Source organism: Leopardus geoffroyi, chromosome E1, assembly GCF_018350155.1.
Source record: "Leopardus geoffroyi isolate Oge1 chromosome E1, O.geoffroyi_Oge1_pat1.0, whole genome shotgun sequence".
Lineage (NCBI taxonomy): Eukaryota > Metazoa > Chordata > Mammalia > Carnivora > Felidae > Leopardus > Leopardus geoffroyi.
In genome coordinates, this window is record NC_059330.1 from 30,134,927 (window position 1) to 30,159,282 (window position 24,356).

Below are 24,356 nucleotides of genomic sequence, written 5' to 3' on the forward strand. Positions count from 1 at the left end.
GCCGATTTGTCATGGTTAATGAATGTTGCTGTAGCAGTCAATCATGTACTCTGAATACCGTCACACTTTTTTTTTTTTCTAAAGCCTCAGTCGTGAGCCATGACAGAAAAATAAACAAATAAATATAAAGCTAAAAAACTCTTTCACTGAGCAGCTACACTACGCAGAATCCCCCGGGAAGGCTAAAGGGGGCCAGAATAAATGATAATATAAGTGCTGTGGACGCAGGGAGGCAATGATGGTGTATGAATGTGGAGGCTTTGGCAAAAAAAAAAAAAAAAAATACACACACACACACACACACACACACACGCGCGGGTGCACACTCCAGTGGAAAAATTGGCAATATTAGTAGCCTCAAGGTGCAATTTCCTGAAGCAGTGAGATTGACAAGTCAGTACTAAATGCTGTTAATTTAACTAACTTCAGATTAATGGTAGAGTCTGCTATGACTGAAGGCCTCAAACACAGTCTCATTATAGCCTTGCTGGGAAGGTCCTAAATATAGGCATTGACAGTTTAAAACAAATTCGTATACATTTGTGTATTTTTAGACATAGGTTAGGCGTCAGGGTTTGTGTCACAGTTTTCAGGTTGATTAATTGACCCAGTAACTGCACCCTCTACCCACCGCCCCCCTCCTTCTTCCACTCCAAATTATAGAGAAAATGGGGGAATTGTCCTTGCTAAGTCATTCTGTGAGCTTTTTATTGTAAGCCTGATGTTTGAATTGCATGCATGCATCAACACTTGGGTGATAGACACATGATTTATAAAAATAAATTTTTCTAATACTATGAAATCCCCCCTATTAATTTTTATATCCACAACAGTTATTACTGGTGTGAATTCCAGGTGGCATTTCAGATGGACAGCTTCTCTTGAGCTATGCTTGGCTCCCCCTGAAATTTTTCCTGCTTTCCTCAGCACAACACGCTTTGTTTCTAGACTTTCCCTTTCCTCCTCGGCTGTGGCCTTGATGCTGTTTGAGTTGTAGTGGCAAAGGGATTCTACATGTTTAAGGTAAAGCCTTTTGCCTCTTCATAGGCTAAAGGAAAATCCATTCGGTTTTATAGCCAGGTGAATTTTCCAAGATCCTCTAGATCCCTGTGTTTCTCAAACTGGGCTACCTAAACACCAACACAATGTGGTGGTGCTGGTGGGGCCGCAGTGGGCATCTCTGGAGCCACAGAATGAGTATGTGTGTCTTCCCAGGGCATCAATTTTTCCATACCGGTTTTGGTAAAAGCATATTATTTAGAAATTAAAACAAACATTTCTGGAGGAGAATGGAAAGATATCCCCAAAATTGAAGGCTTAAAAAGGAACTTTATAGAAATCTCTCCCACCGTTTTTCTTCCAGGCACCCCTGAGAATGCACTCACTTGCCTCTGTAGTTAGAGGTAATTCCGTGGGCGAGTGGAAGGGGCACCAACCGAGCCAGTGGTTTCCAACCATGTCACCCAGCAAAACTTTTATTATTTTTTTTTCCTATGGAGTTTTTTAATAGCTTAATAAAACACTTCTCTTTTGAAAGATTTTCCTTATTGACTACCAAATCAGCTGACTTACAAAGTAATCATTTTCTCCTTATTATTAATGACCTAATGAAGTGGGTTTATACATTTTAAGCAGAGGTAATATGATAATCATATTAGGCCGTGCAGTTTTATCTTGAGTAATGGTGCCATAGTTTAGGCTTTTTGACACCTGGCAAATGACTCTGAGAGTCCCCTTCCTATTTTGGCCAGATTGAGAACATTTTAACCGCTTTATTTTATTGTTATTTTTTTAACTTCCTTATTTTGAAAATGAAGAAACCCAGCCCAAGGAGGTGAGATGGTTAACCGAGATTTTCGTAAAAACCTTAAAGGGGCGCCTGGGTGGCTCAGTGGGTTGGGCGTCTGACTTCAGCTCAGGTCATGATCTCACTGCTCATGAGTTCCAGCCCCGCGTCAGGCTCTGTGCTGACAGCTCAGAGCCTGGAGCTTGCTTCAGATTCTGTCTCCATCTCTCTCTGCCCCTCCCCGCTCGCTCTCCATCTCTGTCTCTCTCTCTCAAATATAAAAAATAAAACATAAAAAATTAAAAAGAAACAACCTTAAAGAACCCAGTGAACTTCCTCTATGGCAAAAGGAATGCAAATTAACCTAGTACTTACATATCACACATTCTAACTGCTTTAGATTTGGCATGAGGCTAATGAACTCCTTTTGGTTGGGCAGTTGGACACAGAAACCAGAAAGGCTATGTCTATCATATGATGTGTTCTCCTGCCCATCCACTTCTCTTTTCCTTGGATGCATTTCCCTTTTACTTCCACACTCTGGACATTTTAACCTGGAGTCCAGAATTCCCAATCTACTTGCAAGGTTTGGTCTTTTCTCTCTCATTGTAGTCGGTTCCTTCTCCAGCCAAGCAACTATCCCTTTGAGCAGGCATAGCCAGCACAATAGAGGGTCTGTGAGTGTGTGGTGAGCCGGCCGGCTGGGGCAAGACCACTCTGCTGCTCCTGAAATAGGCCCCACGCTATTGTGGTGTTTAATTATCAACAGCATTTCTACCACCCAGTGTCTGAGTGGGTATTTGTTCTAAGACCTGCCCAGCTAATTAACTAGAGGTGGGGGTGGGGGTGGGGTGGGAACTTGGTGTTCAAAGAATACAATTACGGTTACTGTTTAAATCCTGAGATAAATAATGATCAGACTGAATGTTTTTTCCTCACCATCAGAGTCTAACCTATGGATCGCCAAGTACACACTACTTCTTAATTTCGTCTTGCCCTGCAATTGATGAGTTTTGGCCTGGTTGATAATTGCTTAGAGCAATATAACGAGGGTAAAATGTAAACTAATTTCAATTTTTAACTGAAGGTGTTAGGGAATAATTCATTTGATTTGCTTGAAAAAATGAATACATGTGCCCATTACTAAATGATATGACATTCTACCACTTAGCAACAACTTTTCTATTGTCACTAGCATTTTTCTTACCTCTTTTTTTTAATTGATGAGAAAAGGAGGCACAAAGACAATCACTTAGTCTCAGTATCCGAAAGAGCCTCAGAACCAGCCTTAGGTGCCTCTTCTTACAGTACCCGTGGCCCAGGAGGGGAACTCACTGCTCACTAAGGTGGCCCTGTCCATTCTCACTGTCGGTTTTAATTTTTTTTTTTTTAATTTTTTTTTCCAACGTTTATTTATTTTTTTTGGGACAGAGAGAGACAGAGCATGAACGGGGGAGGGGCAGAGAGAGAGGGAGACACAGAATCGGAAACAGGCTCCAGGCTCTGAGCCATCAGCCCAGAGCCTGACGCGGGGCTCGAACTCACGGACCGCGAGATCGTGACCTGGCTGAAGTCGGACGCTTAACCGACTGCGCCACCCAGGCGCCCCTCGGTTTTAATTTTAAAAGAGTTTAATTTAGGGGCGCCTGGGTGGCTTGGTAGGTTGGGCGTCTGACTTCGGCTCGGGTCATGATCTCACGGTCCGTGAGTTCGAGTCCTGCGTTGGGCTCTGTGCTGATAGCTCGGAGCCTGGAGCCTGTTTCGGATTCTGTGTCTCCCTCTCTCTCTGCCCCTCCCCCACTCATGCCCTGTCTCTCACTCTCAAAAATAAATAAACATTAAAAAAATTAAAAAAAAAAAAAGAGTTTAATTTAATTTTAAAGAGTTTCCTCATCCTGAGCTGAAATCTGCTTTCCTCTTATTTCCAAAGTAGAAGCAAAGTGATACAAGGGCTTTGGGTCATAGATCCGGATCAAGCACTGCCGGTTACAAATGTGTGATCCTAACCAGTTAAGCTACCATCTTAAACCCCAGTGTCTCATCTGAAAACTGGTATAGTAATAGTACCTGTCTCATAAGTTGTGATCAATTATTGATAATCTTTACATACATGGCTCTCAAATAGTGCAGTTTTGTATTATCATTATTATATTCATTGGGCTGTGTTATATGTTTTAGAGGCACGCAAAACTAAATCAAATATTTGTTTTATAAAATAGCTCTGTTCTTCCATCAAAAAAAAAAATCTCTGACCGCAGTTAAAAATTTTCTTCCCCAACTACTATTCAGAAATATATTATATACTAAATGGTGTCAATTTTAACCCTATCTGTTATTTCAAAGAAGAAAACAAGGTCACTTAGGTATAAACCTTGAATTGTAAGCCAGTATCCTCTGGGCAACCAAGAACGGCAGTTCATAAAACGACAACCTTCTAACAACCTCACAACTGACTTGTTTTCAGGTAGGAACTCAAAGGAAATACTATAGAGGAGTCCAATAATCCAATGTTTTTTAATTAAAAAACTCTCATAGCAGAAAAGCTCAAAACCTCAGTTTCAATTTACCTGTCTTGCTAAGGTTAAGGACTCAGAATTCACTTTGGCTTCACTTAGGTCTTGACCTAAGTCTTCTTCTCAAGTCTTGACCTTGAAGTCTTATTTTCAGGTTTTCCCAAGGACTTTTAGAGTGTGGTTCCAAAATGTTTTAGAGATTTGGAGATTAAGTGTTTCATTTTAAGTACTATGGCACTTTCTCCTCTTAGAACTCATTACGCCCTGGACATGGGGCTCTGGAATGTTCTTCCCTGCTACTTTCCAGCAGAATGTGGATTCACAAAGTCCGTATTATACAGCTTAAGTTGTAATTGTGGTTCTTTAAGAGACAATGACCCAGAGAGAGACTTCTGTCCCAGCTCTCCCAAACTCCAATGGATAAATGGACATCTCTAAAACAAGCATACAAAACACTTGAGGAAATTATTTAGAAAATCCAAAGCAGATCACTGAATGATATCATAGCTTAACTGTAAAATAAGATAACCATATCTTCTGCCAATACTTTCAAGTGCTGTCTAATAGAAATATAGTGTAAGCCAAATCATTTAAAATTTCCATAAAAAAGAAAAAAATGATATCAACTTTAATAACCTATTTTAGTTTACTCAGTAGATCCAGACTATTATCACTTCAACATGTAATCTGTGTAGAATTATTAATGACATAGTATAGATATTATATATACAATATATACCAGTGTTAAGAAGTGTTTGTATTGGGCAGTGTTTTCAAAACACAAACTATACAACAGATGCATAAAATATTTAAACTCTTCACCAGAAACCCTTGGGTTGTTTTATATTATTTTTGATATTTATATTGGCTAACTAACTGTCCCGTAATAGCCACACCCTTCTGCACTGTACTTCTGAGCTGGGTCTGTGTGACCAATCACATTCAGCAGGAAATGATAATATGTCATTCCTGAGATTAGGTTATAAAAGACACTGTTGCTTCTACCTTGGTTTGTCTCTCTATCTCTCTGTCTGTCTGTCTCTCTCATCATTTGCACTGGGGGAAGCTAACTGTCATGTCAGGGAGCAGCCCTATGGAGAGGCCCATGCAGGAAGGAACATAAGTGTCTTGCCAACAGTTATTCTGAGTAAGGTTGGAAGTGGATCCTCTACCTCAATCAAGCCTTAAGAGGATAGTAACGGTTATGTTGGGAGAATTTAGGGACGCGGACCTAGGTTGTGAGCATGTGCATGTGCACATGTATGGATTGAGTGGGTTGTCAAAGGTATCCTTAAACTTTATCTGTCACATTTTAAGTTTTTACAAGGAGAATGTAGTCTCTGTTGCATGTACATTTAAAAAATCAAAAACAAAAGAATCAGGGACAATTAACTGCTAAAGAGCAGGTGAACAGACCTTAGGTTGTGGCCACCGGATGTCTAAATAATTGCTCGGAAATATGAAAAAAGGTCAATTCACTCAGTATTTAGTAAAATCATTCCCTTCAAAAATAAACAAGACATTCACACCTTTCAAAAGAAGTGGCCTTGGGATTCATTCAATTCAATGAAGCACATATTTACTGAATGCCTACTGTTTCCTGGGGATGCCAAAATGAATGAGACAGACGGGTTCTGCTCTTAATGGAGTTTACATGCTAATGCAGGAGAGACAGTAAATAAGCAAAGGAAATGGAAAAATACATATACAGTGATAAGTACTATGTAGAAAATTTAAGTGATGTGATTAGAACATGACTTTAGACATTGGACGGTGGCCAAAGAAATCCTCACTTGAAGATTTGACAGTTAAGTGGAAATGTTAGGAAGGAGTTGGTCAGGCAGCGATCAAGACGAAAAGCAGCCAAGCACTCCAAGCATAGGGAACAGCTAGGACAGAGGCCCTCAGGTAAGACAGTGAGGTGTGTTCACGGGATGGAAGGGAGGCTGGTGGGGCTAGTGTATCGCGGGTGAGGGGTGAGCAGTGTGAGATGAAGCTTGAGAAGCAGGTCTGTAAGTCCGGGTGAGGATTTGTACACCTATTTTAATGAAGCAAATAAAAATATCTGGGGACTCATTCTAGAGACCTGCCCAAAGCTTGTTCTTTACATATTCTTAATGGTTGCAAATCTTTGTCCTTTGAGGGTGGATTTGATTTCAGGAAACCACTCTAAATCATCTGAAGCCAAGTCTGGTGAACATGGAGGGTGATGACGCGGGGCGATGCTGTTTTGGAACAAAAATCAGGTGTGACTGTAAGCAACGAGTCAGATTTTCTCATAAACTGGCTCTGAGGACAAATCCAGAAGTGTTTGGAGCAATGGCCGCTCTGTTGGAACAAGTGTGGGGTCTCCCGTGAGGACCGTGTTAAAGGATAACATTTGTTTGGCTTGTAGACTTTCTGGTGTGTTTGTTTACATAAAGCCAGCCTCATTAGTTTATAGTCACACCTCTTAGACGTGCCCTGAACCAGTCCCAGCACTGGCACGGACCCTCGACTGCTGCAGAAACTTGTGGCGTATCCTGACGTTGTCTGTCAAAATTGTAACATCGGTGTCCGCGCCATACTCGCGTGACAGCTACTGGGCAATTGCGTTTTATGAAGTCACTGAACATAACTAACTCTGGGCGACATCTCCCAGTTCCACGGGCAATACCTGAGGGAAAGTGAGAGAGATCACAGAGAAATGCAGAGAGGGTCTGCAGAGAAGGGAGAACACAGCTGCAAGGAAGGGCAGAAAGACTGAAGATGAAGTGCATCCCACCATCCTTCCTGGTCCGCATCATTCAACAGTGTAAAGCTGAAAACAGTCAGGCTCCCTCTACGGCCAAATTCTACAACAGTACCTGGAAAAATAACAACGCAACAATAGCAAAAGATACTCCCGAGCATAAATTGCTGGAAGACTTACAGGTATCTTCCATACTCTGTGTAACACGCTCTGCATGTAACTCATGTGCATGTGTATGTGCATAAATTCAATACCTGTAATTCCCAGCAGTGGGAGACAGGGTTCAAAATTTCAGCTGAAGATTTCTGAGCACCTACTCTGTGCCGGGTACTGGGGTCGCAAGACAGACAAAATCCATGTGAGTGACCAGATTTGTACATGGTAGGTATCCAAAAAGAACTTGTTTCTTTATGATTACTGTTTATGGACCCTAGATGATGTGAAATAAATAGCAGTCTCAGAAAGGCAAGGACCCCACTGATGATTCGGCAAATTCCTTCTGGAGGCTGCTGAACTGGGATTTCAGAATGGGGGCAGGATATGAGTTAGTCAGAATGAGGCAAAGGCTTAGACTGGGGACTTTCACTTATAGAGACAAGTCTTTCTTGGATAGCGTTTGTTCAGTTGAGCAGGTGTCATGGCGACTGGGATACTGAGTGGATGGAAAGACCAAAGGCACAGTCCCTGGGTGTCGTGAGGTGCTTCTCTGCATTAGCTGTCCTAGTTCCAGTCCTTTCCAGTCTGTGCCTGTTTCCAGAGCTCAGCACACCAGTCCACCTGGAAGTATTTGGGATTCTACTTTAATCAAGACTGATATTAGAAGGAATGGATATTACTTTGCTGCTTGCTTAAAGATGGGAAGAACGGGAAAAGTCACTGAATAAGGATACTAGATTAATCTAATGAGTAGGCTGGGTTCTGCATGTATTTAATGTGGGGGTGGTGTGCAAGTTTGGGTGGCTACTTCTGGGACTTTCCCGATAAAGAAGGAAATGTACATGGTTGAGTTTCAAGCCACGTTTGTAAAGAACACCTTGCTGTTGTGTTGTGATTCAGGAGCTAAAGACTGAAAAGCATGCCTGACCAATAATTTAGAGTTAGGTCCCTAAACTCAGCTGTGTCTTTGTGATTCCTGCAATGAGCTGGGGAGAATCACAGAGGACTTGCTTCAGAGTTGTGTTGGGATCCTTGGTTGGCAGAGTGGAAAGCACATCGGGCTGGCTTTCAGAAGGGAACATACAGGAAACAGAAGACAGAAAAGTAACCCTCGTAGAGACTCTGTACTCTGCTTTGGAATACCTGACTGGCATTAGAAGAGGAGCTGACGGAGAGTCAGGGAAGGAAAGAATTGAGGTGTGATAGTGAGTGTGCTGATGCTTTTACACAAATACCAAAGCATTTAATATAGAGGAATTGGGTTTAAATCCTACTTCTGCCATGTACTAGCTTTGTAGCATTGGGTGAATTATTTTGACTTTCCTTTTTTTAATGTTTATTTACTTTGTTGAGAGAGAGAGAGAGAGAGAGAGAGAGAGAGAGAGAGAGAGAGAGACAGCAGGAGAGGAGCATAGAGAGAGGGAAAGAGACAATCCCAAGCAGGCTCCATGCTGTCAGTGCAGAGCCTGACCCAGGGCTCAATCTCATAAACCGTGAGATCATGATCTGAGCTGAAATCAAGAGGCAGATGCTTAACCAACTCAGCCTCCCAGGCACCCTTGACTTTTCTTATTCTAGTTTCCTCATTGAGCAAAAGGATGAAACAGACTCCCATCTCATAAGCCAGTTGTGAGGACCGAATGAGGTGATGCAAGCAAAAGAAGTTTTACAATGTGTAAAACATCCTAAGAAATTAAGACCTCATTGTTATTTTTCTTCTTTTACTTCCTGCCTCTGCAACTTCTGGGGAACAATTCGCAGCAGGTGTTTGCTTATCTGGTTCTGGCTGGCGAACCCTGGTGTTTCTCATGGGCTGGCTCGCACTCATGCACAGAAGCAATTCTATGTCTTTTGTACTTGATATATAAAGTGAATTAAAAATCCCTGAAAACAGATTGTGCTTTTCTATCATGCCTCTCTCCAACAGGAAAGGCACCTTAGGGTATAGGACAGAACAAAACAATATACTGTAGGATTTTAGCAAATGGCACAAAGGGAAAGATTCAGGGCCCCAGTCCTCCATATTGATTATTTGGAAAAGCAGCAAGTTTGCATAGAAGGATCCCAGGCATGGGTGTCCCACAGAGTTGGGTTTGAGTCATTGACGTCCCTATTCACCTGCCAGATGTGTGACCTTTGGTTAGTCACGTAACCCCCTCAGAGTCTGTGCTACCATGAAAACTCATGTATACGGAGACTTCATAGCTACCCAGTCAATATTCCTTTGCCATTTTTACACATGTGGGAGTCTAACAGGGAACTATCTCTTTGACTTCTTGGGTGGCCAAGGTGACTTAGGTGTCCTATTTCCTGGAGGCTAAAACCCAGGTTTATCTCTCACCTTCCTTTACAACTTTGTGATGATGGTTCTGGTTATCATCCCAGAGGGAATGAGAAAAACCAGGGACCTTCTGAATGAATTTGTTTTTGGTTTAACTAGATATTTAGTACGTGGGTTCTTTTATGGAGATTTAATTATGCACAAGGGGACTTGGGGAGATTGGGAGTCTCACTGGTTTCACAGAAAATGCAGAATTCTTTGTAGTGTCTCAGGTAAGTGGGACTGATGTTTCATCCAGCCCAGTGCAAGCAACATCTGCATGAATGGTTCCCTTGTTCCTACAGAATGGGGCTCAGTCCACATTCTCTTATGTTCAGACCCTCTGCTCCTCTCTCCACCGCTCTCTCACTGGATCTTTGGGATAGACGTTATTGCAACATAAATTAGAAGGTAGCAAAGAGGGCTTTCGATTTCTTCCATCTCTGTTTGCCCACCCCTACCCCTCCAAGCCCCCTGCTCCACTAGAAAGAAGTGACACTTTGACGAAAGAGCTCTTACTGAGAAGCCCCGGTCCTACGGAACCCAAATCCTCACTCTGTGTGACAGGGATGTGGTGAGCCCAGCATTTTTAAAATAAAGAGTTTTCTGATACAAGGATCTGCCTCTGTACGTAGTCTTTGGGTGGTGGGGGGTTTATGAAACTTACGAGCAGAGATGTGGCCTCTAATTATATATTTGCTTGCTTCTCTGGGTCTCACCGCTTGGAAGTAAGTGAATCAGTATTAGTGAAAGTAACAGTTTGATGGGTTTACTTTTTTCTTTTAGGAAACATAAAAACTGTGGCTTGGAGCCATTGTGGTCATTGGGTCAGAGAGTTTGCACCAGGGGAATGTGAGCGCCCACCTCGGAATGTTGCTGTAGGGTTTAAAGGAGTGAATGCATGTAAAGTGCTCAGAATAGTGCCTGGCGCAGGGCACGGGCTGTGCGACTTCGTCCTGTCCGCTCCTGGCGGGCTCTGCCACGGGCCCCAGAGCAGCTCCCTTTGGCAAGTACTCTCAGCTCTACTTTAAAACACATCCGGAAAGCAGCCGGTCCCGAAAGACCACGCGTTATCGGATTCCATTTACGTGAAATGTCCTGACTGGGCAAATCTATACAGAAAGACAAGGTAGCTTAGTGTCTGCCTAGGACTGGGAAGAGTGGGGAGGTCGGGCAGTGGTAGCTAAAAGGTGAGGTGTGAGTGAAGAAAAGGGTCTAAACCTGATTGTGGTGATGGTTGCACAACCGTGCATTTACCAAAAACCACTGAACTGTACATGTGAAATGGGTGAATCGCATGCATGTGAATTGTATCTCAAGCTGTTCAAAGGCGCATCCAGAATTCTGCGCCAGCCCGCCACCAAGCTCACTACCCTGCTAGTCCAAGCACCTGCATCTGTCTCCTGGACCCCTAACCAGTCTTCCCAATTTCGCAGCGGCCCCGCCACTGTCTATCTCCCGCAGAGCCCTGCAGTGATCGTCTCAAATGTAAACCAGAACACATTATTCAGCTGCTTAAACTGCTCTGCTGTCTCCCCATCACATTTACAATCAAAGTGAAACACCTTACCGTGGCCTGCAAGAGCCTGAATGGTCTTCCTCCACCATCACTCTCCCCTTGGTTTATCTGCTGTAGCCACACTGGCCTCGTTCTTCAAACAGGGCAACTCACTCCTACCTGCCTTGGCAGCTTTCTATTTGCTATTCACTCTGCCTAGAATGTGACCCCACATGTCCTCACTTGGCTCATTCCTTGATATCCTCTAGGACCAGGCTCAAATGTCACTGCATCAGAGAGGCTTTTCTTGCCCAACCCTATTTAGAATAGTCCCCACTCTGTCAGTCTCTAGCCACTCATTTTCTTCATCACATTTGTCACTATTTGCGTTTACAATTTAATTGATCTATTTACTTGCTTATTGGAAGTCTCCTCCACTAGTGTGTAAGCTCTATGACAACAGGGATTTTGTCTTGTTCACCATGGCGAGGTGAGCCTAGGTACCTAGAACAGTGCTCTGTCCTCAGTGTTTGTTTGTTTGTTTGTTTGTTTTTTATTATTTTTAACGTTTATTTTTGAGACAGAGAGAGACACAACATGAACAGGGGAGGGTCAGAGAGAGAGGGAGACACAGAATCTGAAACAGGCTCCAGGCTCTGAGCTGTCAGCACAGAGCCCGACGCGGGGTTCGAACTCATGTGGGGATCACGAGATCATGACCTGAGCCGAAGTCGGACGCCCAACCGACTGAGCCACCCAGGCGCCCCTGTCCTCAGTGTTTGCTGAATGAATGAATGAATGAAGCAAGCCACCATATTGACTGTGGACCCAAGACACTAACCCACATACACACTTAAACCTTTTCTATGTATACTTCCTATTCTATAGCCTCACTTGGAGTGTTTCATATATTTTAAAACATGGGTTAAATTTTTAGGAGGAAGTTCTTTCAAGGATCCCTTTCAATTCCACTTGGTATATTCTATGTAGCATGTAACTTGATGCCTAGACTGGTAAAATTCTATAGGTATTTGCATGAAAGTCCATGAAAACATGTAAAGGAATTCTGAGCCTATCTTCATCAACTGTTCATGCTGTAAATGTCAGTCATGCTATTTCGGTGGCACGAAGCTGGATCTAGCCTTAATAATACATGTTTTTATCCCCAGGTTTACTTACAGTGTGGACTTTCTCTGGCCCCTGTCCTCAGAAGAATCCTGGCAATGGGCACGTTGTTGGTCATGATGGCGATATCCAGGGGCGTCAGCCCCTCACTGTTAGGGGTGTTGAGATCTAGCTCCTCTGGTGTATATTGATACAGGAGGATCTGCACAGCATCCATGTCCTGTTGTTCGACTGCTTCAAACATGGCTTCGTTGCCCTGGAAGTTCTGGAAGACAAGCACACACGCAGGTGAGCACACTTTCATAGACCGGCTTGCCTTGCGGCTTAGCTGTTTTACTTCAGTGACTGCATCCCCACTCATAACTGCAATTGATCCCAACAAACACGACTTGTTAAACACAGCTGGATCCTCCTTCCCTCTTGTCTAATGGCCATTGAATGGATCTGTACATTTAGATGCATTGAGACCATATGGTAGGGCATGGCTAGTCTACAGGTAAGGGCAAACACCGGCTTTTCTCGAAACCAGTCTTCTGTGCAAAACCATCTGATAGGTCATTAGAAGGTGTCCCATGAGGAACGTGGCCTGCAGTCATATAAATCTGGTACACACTGGATTCGTCTAGGTTACCACACTATTTTACTATAAGACCCGTCAGGGCCTTTGATAATTCTAACATGCAGTTATGCCTCTCCGATAGGTGAGAAATATGACCTATTTTAAATATTTGTGCAGAGAGCATATTTTTCATTGCATTTGTTTTAACTGCCCCTGGAATAGCATTCTACAGAACACAGTTCGGGAAGTGCTGGCATAGATAACGCAGTACAGGTCATTTAAATTACGACTGGCTTGGAGTTGAGAGCACGATCTCCCCTCCTCTCATCCCCTCTCTCCCCATCCCCACGTCTCTTCTCTTCTATCACTCAGACCCAGACGCTGTCATCCCTTGCCTGGACGATGGCAGTGACCTGCCCATTGCTGGTTCTTGTCTCCTCCAGCCCATGTTTCATACTGAGATGAGAGTAGTCTCTCTAAAACTGATGTTACATACCCCTTCCTTTCTGCAGCTCCCGAATAGCTCTCACTGCCTGCAGGCTGGCTCCCCAGCTCCTAGACTCCTCTGTACTAACTAACGTCTGCACCTTCTCAGCCCCGAGGCCTCAACCACCAAACACCTGGCATTGCTGAGCCCCCGAGGGAAGGGCTCAAGAGGTGGTGTCCAGGGAGGGCTTTGGTGGTTGGGTGGCCACCTGTGCTGAGAGGACCAAAAGTTGAATGTTCACAGGATTCAAATCACCTATAGAAAAAAAAGTAGCTAACGACAATACGATTCCACTGAAAAGTTCTACCAGAGATTAATAGTAAACAAAGGACAAAAGGTCTGGAATTCTCTCATACGTATTTCTGTAGCTCATGGGAGAAGAGCAACACATACACTATTTCTACATCTGTTTGGGATCTTCTCTAAGTGTTGTTTGCTCTTTAAAGAATGTTGAAATACCATCGGTCCTGACACAGCTTAGGGCTTGCCTGATCGAACATATTTATGGTTGGCAGGTTTAATTTTAGTACCATCAAAAATCAATTCTCTCCATCAAAGGCAGCAGGTCAGCTTAAGTGAGTACAGGACACATGGTTGAAATCTGAGGGTAATACAATGCTATTATGCAAATACTTGTTTTGACAGTGGGGTCCCAAGGGACAGAACTATTTTGGTGTGCAGCTCTCTTTGCTACAGGACAATCTACTGAATGCAAAGGTGTTTTGTCTCCAATCTGCCAAACTGAAGAGCCTCTGATGCTTAGGCCTTAAGTCAGCCACAACCAAGCCCTCCCAGAAGATGAGCTTGAAATGAGACAACAAATGGGAAAACAGAACAAAGTCAACATGCTGCCATGTCCACAGTTATGTATTTGGTTGTCATTCTTACTATGCCTCATTTCTCATGCGCCGTATTTGCTCTCACTCTGAAGCCCTTTCCTCCTCCATGCTTTCGTTGGCAAACTCTAGCGTGTTTCTCTTGGGAAAGCCTAGGGCTCATTTCTGTTTGAAGCTCCAACAAATGGTGTTATTGCCCCCTGCAGAAATGCCCTTGCTGAGCATGTTGATATATTATGCCCTCAGCTTTTACTGATGGTCAGTATCAGAAACTACTCTATGAGAAAGTCTATAACATCACCAATACAGACCTTTATACTCTATTACATAATTCATTGTGACGTCATATAAAGGCCCAGAGGACTATAAACAGGAAAATACTCGTTTCTCCTGGTAGACTGATATACTTTCAGTTATCAGCTAATGGGATGCTATAACCACTTGGGCTTCCCTTTTTGCTTTGACTGACGAGGAGCTCAGAGGTAAATGTAATGATAAATTTTAGGTACTATATTTGCCGAGGCTTTTAGTATATATGTTTCTATTTCTATCTTCATCATTTTCTAGTTTTTTTTTTTTTTTAAATAAAATTTTTTTTCAACGTTTATTTATTTTTTGGGGGACAGAGAGAGACAGAGCATGAATGGGGGAGGGGCAGAGAGAGAGGGAGACACAGAATTGGAAACAGGCTCCAGGCTCTGAGCCATCAGCCCAGAGCCCGACGCGGGGCTCGAACTCACGGACCGCGAGATCGTGACCTGGCTGAAGTCGGACGCTTAACCGACTGCGCCACCCAGGCGCCCCTAGTTTTTTTTTTTTAAAGAATTTTTTTTTTAACGTTTACTCATTTTTTTGAGAGACAGAGAGAGACAGAGCATGAGCGGGGGAGGGTCAGAGAGATGAGAAGGGGAGGGGCAGAGAGAGAGACACAGAATTCGAAGCAAGCTCCAGGCTCTGAACTGACAGCATAGCGCCCAACACGGGGCTCAAACTCACAAACCGTGGGATCATGACCTGAGCCGAAGTCGGACACCCAACTGACTGAGCCACCCAGGTGCCCCATTTTCTACCTTTTTTCTTTTTCACTCTTTTCTTCCTTCTGTTCCTTCCTTCCTTCCCTTCCCTTCCCTTCCTCTCTCCCTCTCTCCCTCTCTCCCTCTCTCCCTCTATCACTTTACTTATTTCCCATTATATAATACATACACTTTTTTTTTTTTTTTTGGCCTGGATTCTGTTTTGAATGCCTCTGGAAGACATATGGGCTGTACATTACAAATAAGTAAATGAAATATTCATTGTTTATTTGATACTTGAATGAACACTGAAGCTTTCAGAAAGCCTATATCATTCATGCTCCACAGTTATCAAACTGCTATTTTGTTGGTTTGTTTCTCTGATATATTAGAGAAAGAAAAACTAAGAGAAAAGAAGGGGCAAGAAATTAAGAAAAAGAAAGGGAAACTCCCGCAATCACTCAAGCTTTGGCTTCAGCACAGACACGTGTGGTTCCTGCCTTATCTGACTCTTGGCACTTGTAGACCTGCAAACACCAGGTTCTGAAGTAAATGTGGAACATCTTAGCATCTCCTTAAACCCAAACACAACTCCACAAAGCAAGCAGAGACAAGAATCCAAAGCATGTTATTACCACTGAGGTCTTCCTGAGGCTCAGCCGGTCGGTTCTTGTTCTGAAATAGGCCTCATCGAACGAAGAGTGGCTTCCCTTCAGCTTCTCAGAGAGGTTTCTGTACAGGCGTTTGGCAGCGTTGGGAGACGATGGGGCACTATGTTTTTTCGACTGAGAAAGATGCAGATTCTGCATTTGTTGGGTCATTTTCACAAAGCAGTTCCTGAGAAGAGGAAAACCTGATGTTGTATCATTTACACAACGTAATTATAAGTTGACAAAGAATTTTATCATCACCAGTAACCATCTGGAATCCTAATAAAATACTGTAGCTGGAGGCGACCTTCGAGATGAGGGCCAGCTTTTTCATGTTATAGACGAGAAGGCTGAAACTCAGGGAGGGAAACAGCTTGTTTACAGCCACGTAGCTAATTGGGGACAAGAATGTAATGACTATATCCATTTATTATCTACACATATACACTTATATACACACATGTATACAACATGAGCCTTGACTCAAGTCTTTTGGTCTCTGTCCCACTGAGGGGAAGTGTCTCAAATCTATAACCAGGAGTTCTGTTCAGTTCCCCTTGGGTATATGTAATTGGGACCTTTCTACTTACCTCCTTTTAGATGCTGCCCTCTGTTGGGTATGGTTGTTCCCTGCAGATACCCCTTCTCTTGAGGTGTTAAATTGTGCGTCTTGTCTGAGATTTGGTGAGCTACCCCAGTGCCCAGAAGTTTGGGGGATTTGGATCCATAGCTCCATCCCTGCTCACCCCAGATACTCCAGATAGTGTCCTCTGGGGGGACTCACTACTGGTATTCTCCAAGTAGTACTTGACTGTTGTTCCACAAACCTCTAAACAGGTCCTCACCAATGTCACACCTGGAGTCAGTTTCCAGGAGATCAGCCATGCCATTTCAAAAGCCATCCACTATTAAGTTGGGTACTGCTACTGACATATTGATGCTGCTGAGGCAATGGCTGCCTGGCATGCATATGTATACTGGATGAGCAAATGCACGGGTGAAACAACTGGCCAAGGCAATTATGTACCATGGCTTCACTCTGGGGAAGCCTCTAGTACACTGGGCCCAGATCTCTCTGGAGCACACTGCTGTGTTCTCACCACCTCCCCTTGAATCTCCGATGGAGTCTTCCATTTGTAATGCTGCCATTGTTACATAGCTGCGGCCCTTGGACGTCATCTCCAGTCTTTGAATTGTCATAGGTTTATGGATCTCATGATACAATATCATGTAAGAATCTCTTTTATTAACCCAATTCATCATGGGACTGACTTTGATGATTCCCCAGTTTCTATAGGATAAACTCTAAGTTCTTTGGCCTCACGTACCAGTTCTTACCTCTCCAGCCTCATTGCCTACTGTGCCTCTATGTTTTATGTTTCTGTCTTTCTGATCTCCTTAGAGTTTCCTAAATAGTTCAAACTCTTTCCTGCATCTGGGTGCTTGTTTGCACTGCTTTTGCCTGTATTGGAATCCCATCTGTGCCTTCACCACCTAGGAAACAATTGCTGAGCCTTAAGGTCTATGCTCAAGGGGTCTCTGACAGTCTGAGGCAAACTTGTGTATTTCTTTACTCATTCGCTTGGTATATGCTTCTTACAGAAAATATTTTATTGTATTACAACTCTTTGGCTTTCTGTCTCCTAGCTAGTCTATATGTTTCTCAAGAGCAAGGAATGCCAAGTATGAATTTTTATATCCCCAGCACCTAAAATGTACCTGCCTCAAAGTGAAAGAAACATGATACAGATTAGGCTATGGATTGCTCCTCTTCCAGCTACTGACTATGTGATCTTGGGTGAGTTATTTAACACACCTGAATCTTATTTTTCTTGTTTATAAAATAGAGATAATACTAATAGCACATTATGGTTATGAAGATTTGGTGAGATAATGCATGTAAAGAGCTTAGAGTATAGAAAACTCATGGAAGCTATCATTTTCTGTTACAGAAGATGCTCAGTAAATACTTTAGAATAAAGGAACGTTCATATGAGAGTCTATTACAAGTAATATTCTAAGGAACTACTCAGAAAGCTCATTTTCTGCTCATACTTCTGAACTGGGTTCCATGTCCATTGGCCCCAACTAACCTTGACTTACTTGCACATTAACAAATGGAGATCTATCCTCATTACATTGTTGAATGTCTTTAGGCACCTTTTAAGTGTTGCTTGCAATTTCCTCCAACACAAAAAGCCTTCCCAGTACCTTCCAATGTGGTCAGATCTATTCAGGGTGAGTCACGTGTATCAGGCCCCACCCAGTCTTTGCTGAATGGTCATATTTACATTTGGGAGGATGACTTAATGCACTCTCTGTAGTGTGTATGTACATATGGGTGTGTTTTCATAAATCTTTAATAATCTCTTCATTTACCTAAATGCAGAAATAGAGTAGGTGATTTGGCATCTTCCTCCTTCCATCTACACATCCTTTAACTTTGATTCAATAGCAATTATAGCATTTCCTCTATATCTTGCCATTCCCACAAAAAATCCAGATTGATATGCAAGCTGGCTCACATGGAGATCGCCTTAACCTCTTTCTTTCTGCCTTCTGTCTCTAGCCTTTTCCTTCAGCGTTAATGCCCCAGTTCAAGCCATCTGTCTTGTCTACATCATTATCATTCCCAAAATAACTCTACATTCTTTTGTATCTCACACAGTGCCCAGGAGTCCAGTAAATAAATTCTTGTCGATTGATCAAATTCCAGTCACTTGCCCTCTAACCGATGACACCTGCCCACATGGCCCCTTTTGTCTTTGCTCATTTCCCATCTGTTCCCTTCAGTCAAAATAGGTTGACTCTCTCTGTCTCTCTGACTTCCTTCTCATGCTGCCCCAGCTGCCCCTTCCTTCCTGGCCATCTTTCAGCATGTTTCTATTCTTCTAGATTTCATCTATCATTATATTTTCTTTTCCCCCTCTATATTTAAAATGTTGTCTGATGAGAGAGACTGAGAAAGACAACTCCGGGTTATTTTTTCTCATAAACATGCATACCCCTCCCAACTAACTACACTCTTAAGGTTTTACCCTTATAGAAACGGCTGGGTCCCTGTGAAGCATTGTAGCCTTGGATTTGGAATTTGGCAGACCCGAGCTTGGATCATGATGTTGTTATCTATAATCTATGTGACTCCAGGAACTTTATTGAAATTCTTGGAGTTCATTTCATCATCTGTAACAAGAGTTCCTCCAGAGTTATGAAGATGAAATGAATTAACAAATGAAAGCACGCATCCTGTGCAATGCTTACAGCAGCCACTCAATAAATAGCAGAAATTATTAAGATTACCTCAATCTTCCCAAACCAGAGACTCCAAAGTACATCGTAATAATTTAAATAGTTTTTTTTGTTGGTTTTAAACGTTGCTTTAATAGATGACTTTGCATACTTATTACACTGTTTAGTTTTTATTTTGATAGAAAAATACAAGTTTAGATATTTTAATATGTGTGTTTACAGGAACTTGTAGTCAAACAGAAAACTGAACTTCAAACTATGAGTCGAAGGAGAGGAATAAAGATAACTCTAAAGAAAAATTAAAAAAATAAAACTAAACAAAATAAGAAAACATAATAAGTAGAAATGTAAAATGATGCAGCAGGGCTAACACTGAAAATATCTGTGAGTACAATATACTCAAATAGTTTACTTTTCCTAATGAAAGAGAAAACTCTCCAACTGGGATTTTTAAAAAGTGATTTACAAGTGGTACGCCTAAATAAACATTTTACAGAAAGATTAAAAACGGAAGAATAATAGGACAGTGGGAATGGCACAGTAATGGCCTCCAAAACTCGTCTCCTCCACAAAAGCAATAAGAACATAGCAGGAAATGTCAAAATTAACTTCCTCAGGACCCTGGAAATTAACCAAAGTTTGCAGCAATCCAGGAAGTGTTTATTTGAGAAAAGTGGCTGATTTGGTAAGAACAGGGAGCTATGTGGCATTTTTAATGTGCTCAGTTTCTAGCTTCCCCGGCTCTGTGGTAGACCTGAAAGCCAGAAGTGTATATTCATGATAAAAAAACAGTAGCTTGGCAGCCACTGGATGTACAAAATGGTGATGCAGCCTCTTTCAAGACCCCATTTTGAGAGAACTGTTGTCTTTTGACCTTCCTGGTGGTTCCCCAGAAGGCCCCACTCCCAAGACTTTTCTTGATTTGACCTGCCTCAGGGTTCACCAAGTGGAAATAACCTTTTCCTCTAAGGCATCTTGTCAAAAACAAACATCAGCAATTGTTTAATCATCACAGCTGCCTGAGGGCATGGATAAAAGTTGGGGCAAACAATAGACTAATCAAAAAGCTTAAAGGGAAATGCTGGGAAATGCCTGTCCATAGAGGACTTTGGAAAACTGACGTGTGGCTAAGGGATCTAGCAGACCACGGGTGTGCCCAGGGCTGGAAGCCTTCTCATAAAATACCTGAGAAGCTCTTAAGCTCTTCTCTCTGTCTGATGCTGGGGCTGTGTGCAAGCAGGAAGCGAAGGGTCAGGCAGAGCTGTCAGCTGTCTGGAGAATACTGAAAGTGTGCCCCAACGTGTGCACAGAGCCCTTCTGTAAGGACTGGAAGACTTACTGGTTTCAGGCATTTAAGGAAATTTGTGTTCAGTCATTAGTTGACCACTAAGCTAACCAAGCAGAGACATCAGTGGTCACATGTGACAAAGAATACAGATGTCACAGATTTAATTCTGAAAAATCACTAAACAATAAACCCTGAGGAGGTGGGATTATGGGATAATCTGATTTCTAGGGTTACCGTATTATAATATTTAAGATGCCTAGTTCTTAACACAAAAAATATGAGCCATACACAAAACAAACAAAAATATGTCCCGTTCACAGGAAATAAAGCAGTCAATAAAGATTGCCCATGAAGAAGTCTAAATGTTACTTATTAGGCAAAAACTTTAAATATGTTCAAGGAACAAAAGGAAACCATATCTAAAGAAATAAAGAATTGTGAGGATGATATCTCATCAAACAGAGAGTATCACTAAAGAGGTAGAATTATAAAACAAATCCAGAACCAAATAGATATTACGAAGTTGAAAGGTAAAATAATGGAAATGAATAATTTACTAGAGGGGTTCAACATCAAATTTGAGTAGGCAGAAGAAGGAATCAGCAAACTTGAAGATCGATGTACTGAGGTTATCCAGTTTTAAAAACAAAAAGAGAAAGAAATGAAGAAAAATGAACAGAGTCTCAGAGAAGTGTGGAACACCATCAAGTATACCAACATATATATAATAGGAGTCTAAGAAGGAAAAGAAGGAAGGGGGAGAACATATTTGAAGAAATTATGGTCAAAAACTTCCCCAGATTAATGAAAAGCATTAACTTACACATCCAAGAAACTCAATGAATACCAAGCAGGATAAATTCAAAGATATTCCCACCTAAACACATCATAATGAAACAGTCAGAAGCTAAAAACAGAGAGAAAATCCTGAAAACAACAAGAAATAACTTCTTACATGCAAGGAGTCCTCAAAAAGATGCACAGCTGATTTCTTTCACCAGAAAACCATAGAGGACAGAAGGAAGTGGGATGACATATTCCAGATGCTGAAAGAAAAAGACTGTCTCTATCCAGCATAACGACCCTTAAAAAATGAAGGTGATATTAAGACATGCATGGCTAAACAAACACCAAGAGAATTTAACAGCAGACCTTCCCTACAAGAAATAGTAAAGGGACTCCTTCAGGGTACTAGACAGTGACTCAAATTCACACAAGGAGAGATAGAGCATTGGTAAAGAAACTATGGAGGTAAATATAAAAGGTAATATACATATAAGGCAATATAAGTCTACCTTTTGTTTATAAGTCTGTTATTCTACTTTCTGATTTAACACAATGAAATGAAAACAAAATTAAGAGAACACAATTGCATTTACAATAGCATGACATTAACAAGATTCAAATACTGACAAATAAATTTAACAAAAGAAGTACAAAATGTATTAACCTTTCCTCAGTTACTCTATTTTCATGTGCCATATGATTCCCGTTGGGGATTTTACTGATATATCATGAAACCCCTACAGCACCCAACAAAGTGTCTTGAAAATGACAGTAACACTACTCTGCATTTTCGCATTAAATTGAACTGGGGAAGAAGAGAAGACTCAAATGACGAATGAAATACCTAATGGGTAAAATAGATACAGAATCCTGGAGGAGAACTGGTAGGGAAATTGTTTTTGTCATGTTAGGTCTGGGATATCACTCTTCAGAGGGCATTCCTTGTTAGCCATTTTCACTGAAACACTCAACAGGTTGAGAGCTATAGTTACATTTTATTCCATTCTTCAACTGCAAGATAATCATGGTAATTTTAAACACAGTATTAAAAGTAGGGACTTCGATATCAGGCTGATCTAACTTTGGATTTTGACTCTTCTACCTATTAACTGCAAGACACTGGGCAAATTTATTTACCTTCCCTAAGCTTCAGCTGCCTTATCATTAACAGTATTCTTTATCTCAATTAAAAAAGTCATGTCTAAAAAGGATATTAGCGTTTTAAATGAGATGATACCTATCAGTAGTTTAGCAAAGTGCCTGAATGCCTGAAATAAATAGACGTTCAAATATTTTTTCATGTAATCAAATAAATTAAAAAATATTTAGACGTCTATTTATTTCAGGCCTATTGTTCCCAGGCAACTACTCATCTGCTTTCTGACACTACAGATTGTTCCCCGCCCCCGCCCCCGCCCCCAGGATTTCATAAAATGGAATAATCACTATTCTCTCTCTGTCTCTTTAAAATATGGCTTCTTTAACTCAGCTTAATTATTCTGAGATTTATCACACTGTTCTATTAGTAGTTCTTCACTTTTGCTTGCTGAGTAGTATTCAGTTGGATGGGCATACATAAAAATTAATCAATTTTTAGGCATTATTTTCATAAGAAAAAACTCTTGGTGCTCTCTCTAAGGAAAGAAGATGTATCTTTGTTTTCTCCAAAGAGAAGGTCAAACAAGATCTGTTGAGTGAAGGTGGGCTGGTCTCTGCAACATAGTTTTAGACCAGAATTTAGGAGATGTGATGAAATCCTGCATGAGAAAGCTAGTTTCTAGTTTTATACTTTCTTTTTCCATTCTAATAGTTTCTTTGCCCCCACAATATTTGACAAAGGTCATGTTAAATGTTACAGTCTGCAGACATTTAAGGGGGGAAAAAACCCCCGATTCTACACAAAACTCTTCCAAAAATTTGGTTTCATTTTTGAGGCCAGCATTGCCCTGATACCAAAACCAGAAAAAAGGCATTATAAGAAAGGAAAGCTATTGCTCAATGTCTCTCGTGAACATAGAAGCCAAAAAGTTCAACAAAATGTTAGCAAATAAAATCCAGCAATATACATAAAGGATAATATATCATGATCAAGTAGGGTATATTCCAGGAAAGCAAGATAACATTCAACCACTCATTGATGTAATTTATTGCATTAACAGAATAAAAGAAAAAAAAACGATATGGTCACTTAACAGATGCAGAAAAAGAAGCATTTGACATTATTCGACATCCATTCATCATCATCATCATCATCATAATAATAATGATGATAATAATAATAATAAAGCTTTCAGGAATATAAGGGAACTTCCTGAACCTCATAAAGATTCTCTACAAAAATCTATAGCCAGCATTATACTTAATGGTTAAAGACCAAGTGCTTCCTCCTAGGATCAGAAACAAGGCGTGAATGACCACTCCTATCTCTTCCATTATACCGGGCATTCTAGACAGTGTAGCAAGGCAAGAAAAATAAAGGCATAAAGACTGGAAAGAAAGAAGCAAGACAGTGTTCATTTGCAGATGACATGAACATTTTGTGGAAGGGTCTAATAAATCTACAAAAATCTACTCAGCAATAAAAGTAACAAATGTATGCAAAACTTGTATACTTGAAACTACATGACATTATTGAGTGAAATTAAAGAAAACCTAAGTAATAGAGACGTATACCTTCTTCATGGATCAGACCAGAAGAAATCAGTATTGTTACAATGTCAGTTCTTCCTAACTGAGCTCTAGATTCAGCACAATCCCAATATAGCAGGGTTGTTGGGTTTTTGTTTGTTTGTTTGTTTGTTTTGTTTTGAGAAATCGAAAACCTGATTCTAAAATTTTTATAAAAATGGAAAGGATTTAAAATAGTCAAAATAACTTTGAAAAAGAAGAACAAAGTTGGAAGACTTACACTACATGATTTCAAGAATTGCCTCAAGGCCACAGTAATCAAGATCTGTGGTACTGGTTTAAGGATAGCTCTCCAGATAAAGACTGTGGCCCAAAGATAAGACATATAAATTTCATGAAACAGAATAGAGAGACCAGAAATAGCATGTACATACATGATCAATGGAGTTTTTAAAAGTTTACTTATTTTAGAGAGAGAGAGAGAGAGAGAGAGAGAGACAGAGAGAAAGAGAGGGGGTGGGCAGAGAGAGGAGACAGAGAATCCCAAGCAAGCTCTGTGTTGTCAGCGCATAGCCTGATGCGCGGGCTTGAACCTATGAGCCGTGAGATAATGACCTGAGCTGAAATCAAGAGCCGCCCGGGTGCCCCTGATCAATTGATTTTTGACAAAGGTATCAAAGTAATTCAATAGGGAAAAATATTTTTTCCAACAAATAGTGTTGGAACAATGA

The 24,356-nt window shown here is 41.4% G+C and overlaps 1 protein-coding gene across 2 annotated transcripts in view; it reads right to left on the bottom strand.

Annotated features, from left to right (window-relative positions):
- The window catches only part of ANKFN1 (ankyrin repeat and fibronectin type III domain containing 1), a 304,247-nt gene that overhangs the window by 123,777 nt on the left and 156,114 nt on the right, over positions 1-24,356 (bottom strand). For both annotated transcript variants that reach the window (XM_045488308.1, XM_045488309.1), the window contains exons 4-5: positions 15,660-15,861; positions 12,184-12,394 (exon numbers count right to left, since the gene is read on the bottom strand). In XM_045488308.1, the coding sequence (XP_045344264.1) occupies positions 12,184-12,394; positions 15,660-15,861 (413 nt within the window). The remainder of the gene's footprint in view (positions 1-12,183; positions 12,395-15,659; positions 15,862-24,356) is intronic.